This window comes from Corticium candelabrum, chromosome 7 (genome assembly GCF_963422355.1).
Source record: "Corticium candelabrum chromosome 7, ooCorCand1.1, whole genome shotgun sequence".
NCBI classification, from domain to species: domain Eukaryota; kingdom Metazoa; phylum Porifera; class Homoscleromorpha; order Homosclerophorida; family Plakinidae; genus Corticium; species Corticium candelabrum.
The window spans coordinates 673,664-683,663 of NC_085091.1; the positions used below are offsets into that span (position 1 = coordinate 673,664).

General features: G+C 39.7%; 4 protein-coding genes across 8 annotated transcripts in view; 2 read left to right on the forward strand and 2 right to left on the reverse strand.

Annotated features, from left to right (window-relative positions):
* The window catches only part of LOC134182791 (5'-3' exoribonuclease 1-like), a 23,636-nt gene extending 23,063 nt beyond the window's left edge, over positions 1–573 (forward strand). For both annotated transcript variants that reach the window (XM_062650227.1, XM_062650229.1), the window contains exon 35: positions 354–573. In XM_062650227.1, coding sequence (XP_062506211.1) covers positions 354–401 — 48 coding nt within the window. In that variant the 3' untranslated portion in view covers positions 402–573. The remainder of the gene's footprint in view (positions 1–353) is intronic.
* Positions 438–8,469, reverse strand: LOC134182793 (leucine-rich repeat-containing protein 34-like). The gene is made up of 10 exons (XM_062650231.1): positions 8,348–8,469; positions 8,209–8,272; positions 7,664–7,774; positions 7,486–7,569; positions 7,110–7,238; positions 6,916–7,047; positions 5,401–5,519; positions 5,114–5,269; positions 884–1,010; positions 438–656 (listed from the first exon to the last, which is right to left on the reverse strand). Exons 1-10 carry the CDS (start codon positions 8,452–8,454, stop codon positions 549–551), a joined length of 1,137 nt encoding a protein of 378 aa, XP_062506215.1. The 5' UTR covers positions 8,455–8,469; the 3' UTR covers positions 438–548.
* On the reverse strand, positions 5,596–6,673 carry LOC134182711 (uncharacterized). The gene has a single exon (XM_062650141.1). The coding sequence runs from the start codon at positions 6,575–6,577 to the stop codon at positions 5,900–5,902; it is 678 nt and encodes a 225-aa protein (XP_062506125.1). The 5' UTR covers positions 6,578–6,673; the 3' UTR covers positions 5,596–5,899.
* Positions 8,470–8,837: 368 nt separating the features above from the next.
* LOC134182166 (myb-like protein X) overlaps positions 8,838–10,000 on the forward strand; it is a 6,756-nt gene continuing 5,593 nt past the window's right edge. For all 4 annotated transcript variants that reach the window (XM_062649531.1, XM_062649532.1, XM_062649533.1 and 1 more), the window contains exon 1: positions 8,838–9,020. In XM_062649531.1, the coding sequence (XP_062505515.1) occupies positions 8,846–9,020 (175 nt within the window). In that variant the 5' untranslated portion in view covers positions 8,838–8,845. The remainder of the gene's footprint in view (positions 9,021–10,000) is intronic.

The following is a 10,000-nucleotide window of genomic DNA, read 5'->3' on the forward strand; positions in this document are numbered from 1 at the left end:
CAGACACATAGACAGACAGATGGATGAATGGATGGACAGACACATAGACAGACAGACATGGATGGATGGATGGACAGACACTGAGACAGACAGATGGATGAATGGATGGACAGACACATAGACAGACAGACAGACATGGATGGATGGACGGACGGACATATAGCAGTTATCTTTCAAATATATACACTGACAGACTGATCAGATGAACAGACATGTAGACAAATGGACAAGCGGACAAGGATCGATTAAAACCAATACCAAAACTCAAGCAATTGCACTCAACATGTGCACAGCATGGAGCTCTTGCTGATGCTGACATACCAACTTAACATCAGAAAATCATTGTGTTACAGGTGACTCGCAAACATCCCGAGACTGCAGCGAGAGGCAACATCATGTGACAAAGCGACATCTCCACGAATCAAGTGATTTGTCATGAACAGAAGCAGCGGGCACGATGCAGCACACTTGATACTTGACGTCACTTTTTCTTCATTATTTTTCGGTTTATTTTATCGTTTGTTTACATTTGTAGCAAGAGTTGTATGTCATGTCACTTGTGCTAAGTAAGTTACGCCATCTACTACGTACGCTTGGATGTCTGTGTCTGCAGGGTTGATCCTGGGGTCGATGCCGCTTGTGAGAGACGAGAATTCCTGTAGTAAGCAGTTGGATTAGAGCTGGTAAGATGACAACTTATGTACATTTGTTTACCTGTATGTCTGTCTGTCTGTCCATATGTCTGTCTTTTGTTTGTCCACATGTCAGTTTCTCTGTGTTTGTTTGGCATGAGTCTGTCTGTCTGTCTGTCTTTTGTTTGTCCACATGTCGGTCTCTGCATTTGTTTGGTATGGGTATGTCTGTCTGTCTGTCATGTCTTTACCTTGCAAGTTTTCTCATCCATTGTATTGCCCCAGATGTATATCTGTGTCAGTGTTGGGTTTGCTTTGATAGCTTTGGCTATTGCACATAGTCCGAGTCCTCCAATTTCATTACCACGGATGGCAAGCCTGAGCAAAATACATAACATGAAATAATGCATCCCTCCAATACAATAGTCTAGTGTATTGTGAAATGCATCCCTCCAATACAATAGTCTAGTGTATTGTGAGATGCATCCCGCCAATGTAATAGTCTAGTGTATGGTGAGATGCATCCCTTCAATACAATAGTCTAGTGTATTGTGAGATGCATCCCTCCAATACAATAGTCACAACCTCCTTCTCATGACTTTGATATTCGTCCATTTTCAACTTCTGAGATTCTTAAGAAAATCAAATCTACTCGAAATTCTGCAGCTCTGAGTCCTCTGGATGGGTTATTCTATCTTGTATTCAAGATGTGTCCTTCTCTACTGCCTGCACTGTTGGATCTATTTAATTGTTGCTGGCTTTCTGCCTCCATCCCACAACTTTGGAAAACTGGTGTCATACGTCTCTTTGCCAAGCCTGCTGCATCCAAAGATCCCCACGATCCTTCTTTATTTAGACCTATTGCCTTAACACCGTGTATTGGTAAGATATACACCTCTATGCTCAAGGATCGATGGTGCCAATTTATGTTGGAAAATAAATTCTTCGATACATCAGAAAGCTTTTCTCCCTGGTATATGTGGCACAGAGGAACATCAGTACAAACTAAGGTCAGCTATTGCTGATGCTAAAAGAAGTCGACACACCTTATCAATATGTTGGCTTGACTTTGCCAATGCCTATGGTTCTGTCCCACATTGGCTCATTTTACAATGCTTTAGACTCTATCATGCTCCAGACCATCTACTGTCCGTCATCACCAACATATATTCAAACCTTCAGCTACAAGTTTCCACTGTGAAGTGGGCAACATCCATGTTGCCCTGCAATATTGGAGTGCTCCAAGGTGACCCGTTTTCGGTCATTGTTTTTAACACCGTCATAAACACACTCGTTATGATGTTGAAGACTCAGCCTTTTGGTTACACGTTTAGTGGTTCATCTCACAAGATCAATGCTCTTCTGTTTGCTGATGACGTTACCCTAGTATCAAAGTCGCCTTCTGGTTTACAGCGTTTGTGTAATATTGTGTCTGACTGGTGCCAGCGGTCCCAACTGACCATTAAAATGTCCAAATGCAGCTGTTTAGGTCTGAGTTTTAAACCCAAATTCCATCTTCGTGATCCTTCGGTTTCAATTTCTAATGAGTCTGTTCCCTTTCTTGGTTCTGAGTCTTTCATTTTCCTTGGAATGCCAATCAATGGAAACTTGTCTGATGATAATTTCAAATCTTCTCTAATAAGCAAGGCAAAGACTTTGATGCAGAAATTGGATAATTGCTTTGTTAGTTGCCGGTGGAAACTAAAATTATACCAAAATGGAATCTTCCCAAGGTTGTCGTGGTACCTGTCTCTACTTCCTCTTTCACCAAGCTGGCTGCAATCTGAATTAGATAGAATTGTTACATCTTACCTCAAGAAATGGTGTAAACTTCGTCGCTCGGCCTGTACTGCCATCTTCTACCTCCTCCCACAAAATGCTGGTCTTGGCTTACCCCGTTTGTCTACGTCTTCCATCTCCCTCCAGTCTTCGAAATCTGCCCGTCTCTTATCCTCACATGACAACTGTGTCCGCTCTTTGGCCACCAGTCAAGCATATAATAAATCGTATAGCAACAGATTCTCTGCTTTTAGAGAAGCAGCAAAGTCACTATCTGAAACACCAGGTGCTTCTGCAGCAAAATTGAGTGACATCACCAAATCAAGACTAAAGGAGGAACACCAAAAACAACTTCTTGCAAGAACTAAGAATCTACATGTCCAGGGCTCCATCTTCCGTCTAGAAAACTGTTCATCTGACGTCTGGGCAAATGTTGTCTGTCAACTATCCTCTTATAAATTATCTTTTATTCTAAATGCTGTGTCAGAAACTCTACCCACCAATGCTAATCTTACACTTTGGAAGAGGAGGTCTTGTGATCAATGCCCTAATTGTGGAAAAAGGCAGACCTTACTACACATCTTAAACAACTGTCCAGTTCTTTTGAATAAAGGTCTATATACTCATCGTCATGACTCTATACTGAGAATATTGTACAATATGACAAGGTTGAAATTGCCCAAAGAAAATATTATCTATGCTGACCTTGAATGTAGTGATGTGCCCTTCCCTTCACACATTATTAATTCAAGGTTAAGACCTGATATTATTATTTGGAATGAAAGAACCAACAGAGTCTATATAATTGAACTGACGGTGTGCTATGAAACAAACTTTCAGGCAGCAAATCAACGCAAATGTGATAGATACACTGAACTGGTCGAAGAGATAAGATCAAGTTACAATTGCCAGCAAATAAACATCTCTATTGGTTCAAGGGGTATCATTGATCATCATGGACTGGACAATTTTCTTCAAATCCTTAAAGCAACAACCAAGGAAAGTAAATGTTTAATATCTTCAATCATCATTTGTTCTATTGAAAAGTCACACAGGATATGGATAATGAGAAATATGAAGTAACTGTATTATAACTTATTGCTGTTTACTTATTTAGTTTGATGTTTCGTGTACTTAGTCTTTTGCGCATGCATTATGAGGGGCAGTGCAAAAGATTATAGAGCCCCAGACTAGCTTGTATATTTTTGGTACCGCACTATTGTTACGTGCGTTGGCCTGGTACTAGCTAGTTGCTCCCTGTTTATTTCAATAAATGGGTCTAAACCGTGTATTGTGAGATGCATCCCTCCAATACAATAGTCTAGCGTATTGTGAAATGCATCCCTCCAATACAATAGTCTAGTGTATTGTGAGATGCATCCCTCCAATACAATAGTCTAGTGTATTGTGAGATGCATCCCTCCAATACAATAGTCTAGTGTATTGTGAGATGCATCCCTCCAATACAGACCAAAAACAGACTTGACAAGAACTTTCAGCAGCATCTTCTGGAGACACTGCAGAGCCGCAAAGTGCAAGGAGCGACAAGCCGGATTGACAATTCTGCGCCAGATTTATGGTCAAAAGTTGTTTACAGTTTAACATCAGAACATTTCTCTTTCATTCTAAATGCTGTCTCGGAGTCATTACCAACGAATGCCAATCTTCTGCTGTGGAAGAAGAGAACAAATGATGGATGTCCACTCTGCCATAAACGACAGACTCTTCTACACGTTCTAAATAATTGTTCTGTTCTCCTTAAGAGAGGCTGTTATAATACCCGGCACGACGCTGTTCTCAAGATAATCTACGACACCATCTCTCAGAATACGTCCACCAGTAATTACAACGTTTTCGCTGATCTTGCCTGCAGCACTGTTCCATTTCCAACAGACATCGTTGTGACCGCCAAAAGACCTGACGTCATTCTATGGAACGACGTGGTACAGAGAATTTACCTAGTAGAACTTACTGTCTGTCATGAGTCCAACTTCGATGCAGCTGACGAAAGAAAAACTGCAAGATATTACGACCTAGTGCAGTCTCTGTCAGAAAAGAGATATCTCGTAAAGCAATTTAACCTTCTCGTTGGATCGAGAGGTTTTATTCATAATGCCAATTTAAATTCTTTGTGCACGGAACTACGTATACCAGCTAGGACAAAGGAGAACATGTGTCTTCAGATTATCAAGACTGTCATGGAAGAGTCATTTAAAATCTGGATCAAGAGGAACAGTTCATAGCCTTGTTACTGTGTTTAATTAATGGTTAACTTAGTCTTCTCTTTTACTTTAGTCTTGCTGTGCTAGCCAACTTCGTTGTAGCTAGTCTAGAGCTCTTAGCTGCTGTCCCATATGTCGCCACGGGATTGTTAACCGTGTTGGACAGGGGTTGCTAGCTGCTCCCCATTTGTTTATTTATTTCAATAAATGGGTTTGACCGACCGTGTATTGTGAGATGCATCCCTCCAATACAATAGTCTAGTGTATTGTGAGATGCATCCCTCCAATACAATAGTCTAGCATATTGTGAAATGCATCCCTCCAATACAATAGTCTAGTGTATTGTGAGATGCATCCCTCCAATACAATAGTCTAGTGTATTGTGAGATGCATCCCTCCAATACAATAGTCTAGTGTATTGTGAGATGCATCCCTCCAATACAATAGTCTAGTGACAGTCGTAGCACCTCGTTTTCTTACATTTTAAGGTTTCTGTTATAATGTGTTAGAGCATTGCTAATCGCAATGGCTCCGTCGTCTTCTATTCTGTTGTAACTGAGATCAAGGTGAGTGAGTCTGGTGTCTTGCGTGAGAAGACAAGCCAAGTGAGCAGCACCATCTCGACCAATACGATTGCTACAGACAGAAAACGCAAGTTGAAGACAGAAGTGAAGTGTATACATCAAATGATTGCAAACTACAGCAACCAAAACAGGCAACATGGACAGACACATTGACAGACAAGTGGCCAGCCACATGAAGCATACCGGCTGAGATCAAGATGTGTAAGAGTCAAGTTGTGTTTCAGAGTGTCATGCAGCCATTCTGCACCGAAATCGCGAATTCCATGTTTCTGTAAGTGAATTTCTTGCAAGCCAGTGTTCACCTAAATGTAAGTTGTCAATGAGTGCTGTTACTCGTAAGTTACGTTATTGTATTGGAGGGATGCATCTCACAATACACTAGACTATTGTATTGGAGAGATGCATCTCACAATACACTAGACTATTGTATTGGAGAGATGCATCTCACAATATATATATTTTTCAGAACTGTCATCAAAAGCACAAGGCAAATTACAAGCAAACTACGACACAAACTAAAATGCAAACTACAATGCAAACTACAATACAAACTACAATGCAACCAAGCACACACACACAAACACACACACACACTCGTGCGCACGCACACACACACACACACACACACACACACACACACACACACACACACACACACACACACACACACATGAACATAAATTTATGAAAAGTCAAAACTAAATTCTCGTTTGGCGAGGTTAGCTGGCCCACTGGTACCAGACTCCTTCTTGCCAACAATTGTCAATGCCCGTTTATTGATTATGTCCAAATTTAGTCGTTGAAGTGTCACCGACAAATGACGTGACCACTGTGCTTTGAATTGGCCCACTGGCATGTCCAATTGCATGGGTGCCATCTTGCTCGTCTCTGTCAGTAGCTCTTCAGCCTTGGGGCCCCAGCATCCGAAAGCCTCAATTGCGATTGGGCGAAAGATGTGTCGTAGGGATTCGGCAGTTTCTCTGTATTTCTTGTCCTTTTGTTTTTCTTTTTCCACTGCTGCAAATCCTGCCATAGTGCTGCTCCCTGAGATGTTACTTTGTGCCCAAGGGTGTGTTATTGTAATGTCTAACAATAATTTCTTGCCCTCATGAAAATCATAGACAGCTATGTTTGGGCATTGCTTGTTTTGGAATTGAGCTGTCAGTTCTTTACGGCAATGGAAGCCTACTTCCTGCAACATGTTGTAGTAGTTGTCCAGGAAACGGTCGTGCCTGAATATTGGACCTCCTCCAAATTTGCACGTGAGCAAATGATAGCCTTGTTTGTCTATGTCTTTACCACACAGGGGTATGCATTTCTCGATGTTTCCCAGTACAGGAAGACTTGCCCCTAGTCGCATAAGTGCTGCAGTTCTAAACTGAACACAGCTAAGAGTGAAATTCTGCGACACTGGGACTGCATCTAGCCAAACCCCTGCAATTGGTCCCCCACAGCTAATCAGTCTTGGTCTATCTTCTCTTGTAGTGCAGTTCCGTAGACTATTGCACTGGAGGGATGCATCTCACAATACACTAGAGTATTGTATTGGAAGGATGCATCACACAATACACGGTTTAGACTATTGTATTGGAGGGATGCATCTCACAATACACTACACCATTGTATTGGAGGAATGCATCTCACAATACACTAGACTATTGTATTGGAGGGATGCATCAGCATACAACCCAATCATACTTTGAGCATCTTTGCAATGTGCACTGTCGTCTCCTCCTGTCGACTATATATGAGCGGCCGATTGAGATTCAAATACTTCACAGTGCCATTTTGATTCAACACTGTAGCAAACGCAATCACGCTCTCAGCACTCTGTAACGCACACTCACATCACACAACACCAATGACACACATTGTAATAACCAAACACGTACGAGGTCGGCATCAGCCACGTCAATATACTCGAGTGTTGTATTCACTTGCAACATGCCTGGAATGTGTAAGCCTCCTTTGTTTCCGAACTTATTACCAGACACGTTCAGCGACTTTAGATTGAAATTTAACTGGTAAAGAAACAGTTGACTTTTAATCAGTTAATATTACAGATTGATATTAATTAGCAACATCACAAGATGTTGGCAAAATGAGTGGGTAATTAGCCAGCAATTAATCAACAATCAATTAGTAAATAGTCACGTGTTCATTCATTAATCACGCGACTGACCATGATCACGTGATTGGTCGTCTATGAAATTATGTAATAAATTAATTTAAATATATTAGACAACAGTGATGGAGGATCATACACACTTGCAGTGCATCGGCAATTTCTTCTATTCCCCTCTCTCTGATGTCATTATAACTGATATCCAAATGCTCCACAGTAAAACATTGCTGCAAACAAACAAATCGTAACACACACACATATATATTGCGCATGCGCATAATAAGCAAATATTAAATCACGTGACTACAACACGTCAGTGACCTTGAGGTATGATGCAATGTGTTTGGCGCCATCGTCAGTGATGTGATTGTAACTCAAGTTGAGATGCGATACGGGACAGGCAAGGATACCCGTCAACAGAGCATTCACATCCTAACAATACAAACCGAGATCGTCAAGCAGTTCAAACTTAATTCTAATAGATTAAAAATAAAGTGACATAAAACATTAAACGTGTGATGACGTCATTAATTCTATATAAATACAATGAATTGCTTTACTAAGTCAATGTTATGACGTCATTATTTTGTAATAAATTTTTATAACTTCTCTAATCAAAAAATTGAGACGACTGATTATTATAAAGCACCCATAATTATTGACCCTACTAATAATCACCCCCTTAATAATTTGCCCCCTAATTGATCTCCAGTGTGCTTAACCCAACCTCGTAACCGATTCAAGACCCACAACTAAATCTAACAACTATTTTTAGAAAAACAAAAAAATTGGTTGCTATAGCAACATGACGTCATAGCGCATGATGCCCTATCTGCTCTGTTGTGCGCGTTGTTTGCTCGATTCACCCCATCCGTCAGCCTGCTTTTGCGCAGTGCTGGAAGATTCCCTCTCAGACACACTTCACTCGATCTGCACAGTGCGACACAGAGAAAAGATGCGATGAATGAATTCGTCGACCGGAAGTCGAATACAGCAAGCATTTACGTCGCCAACGAGTGTTTCTCGAGAACCACTTTAAGTGCGTCGTTCTCTTTCACCGCCTGAGATTTACATTCAGCCTCGTATCGCTCCAAAACAGACGTCAGAGACATAACTATTGTCGCATGGCAACCAATGCGCGGACTATGCCAAATACGGGTACTAAAATTAGAGTCATTGTAGTACCCGTATGGCCATTATTGCAAGTCTAGATAAAACTTCTACAAGCGTCAAAATGTAAAAATACCTATATGTAGCATTAATGGTGCGATTATACAATCACGTAACATTGCATCAATAATCTTGACTTTTTACATCTAGAATCGCAAACAAGCTTAGTATCACGTGACTATAACACACAAGAATACCGCATACGGGAATTTCTTTGTAATTTTTGTAATTAATTATATATGTAAAACGTTAAAATAATAATATTTATACGGGTGATTTACAAATTTAATGTCCACACGATCACGTGTTTAATTAAGTACCCGGATATGAGCAATGAGCAGTCGTCGCGCTAAAAGCTGCCTGCAGGCGTGCCTGTCTCTGTCTGTCGTATCCATCATTGTCTACGCATTTTATGTCAACAGGACATTGTCTCAGCGAGTGGCTGCATCTGAACGAAAGTCATCTCAGCACGCCAAGCATGTCGAGCAGTTGGGAAGTCAAATGCAAGGTGTGCTGCATGTTTCTAATGTAGTCACGTTGCTACATATTCTGTATGCGACTTCCGGTTTGTGTGAGAAGGATGTGACGCCTTCAATATTGGATTTACGTGTGTTTAGATACATTGACACGTGATTATAGTCACGTGATATACAGTTTTTTAGTACCGTTTAAATACCGGATGTGGTATTAATTGTGTTATAATCACGTGACATTTAGTTAATTATTTGACGTTTACATGTAGATGACGTGTAGGAACATTGTGTGTGTGCAAGTTTGTCTGTCTGAAATTTGTGTGTTTATGTGTGTGTTACTTGTTTGTTTGTTTGTTTGTTTGTTTGTGACAATTATAAAATTTGTAATTAGTCTGTTTGTTAGATTGTCAATTGTTTGTTTGTTTGTCAATTGTTTGTTTGTTTGTTTGTTTGTCAATCGTTGGTTTGTTTGTCAAGCATTGGTTTGTTTGTTTGTTTGATTGTCAATTGTTTGTTTGTTTGTTTTGTTTGTCAATTGTTTGTTTGTTTGTTATTTTGTTTGTCAATTGTTTGTTTGTTTTTTTGTTTGTCAATTGTTTGTTTGTCAATTGTTTGTTTGTTTGTTTTGTTTGTTTGTCAATTGTTTGTTTGTTTGTTATTTTGTTTGTCAATTGTTTGTTTGTTATTTTGTTTGTCAATTGTTTGTTTGTTTTTTTGTTTGTCAATTGTTTGTTTGTCAATTGTTTGTTTGTTTGTTTTGTTTGTTTGTCAATTGTTTGTTTGTTTGTTATTTTGTTTGTCAATTGTTTGTTTGTTATTTTGTTTGTCAATTGTTTGTTTGTTTGTTTGTTTGTCAATCGTTGGTTTGTTTGTCAAGCATTGGTTTGTTTGTTTCTTTGATTGTCAATTGTTTGTTTGTTTTGTTTGTTTGTCAATTGTTTGTTTGTCAATTGTTTGTTTGTTTGTTTTGTTTGTTTGTCAATTGTTTGTTTGTTTGTTATTTTGTTTGTCAATT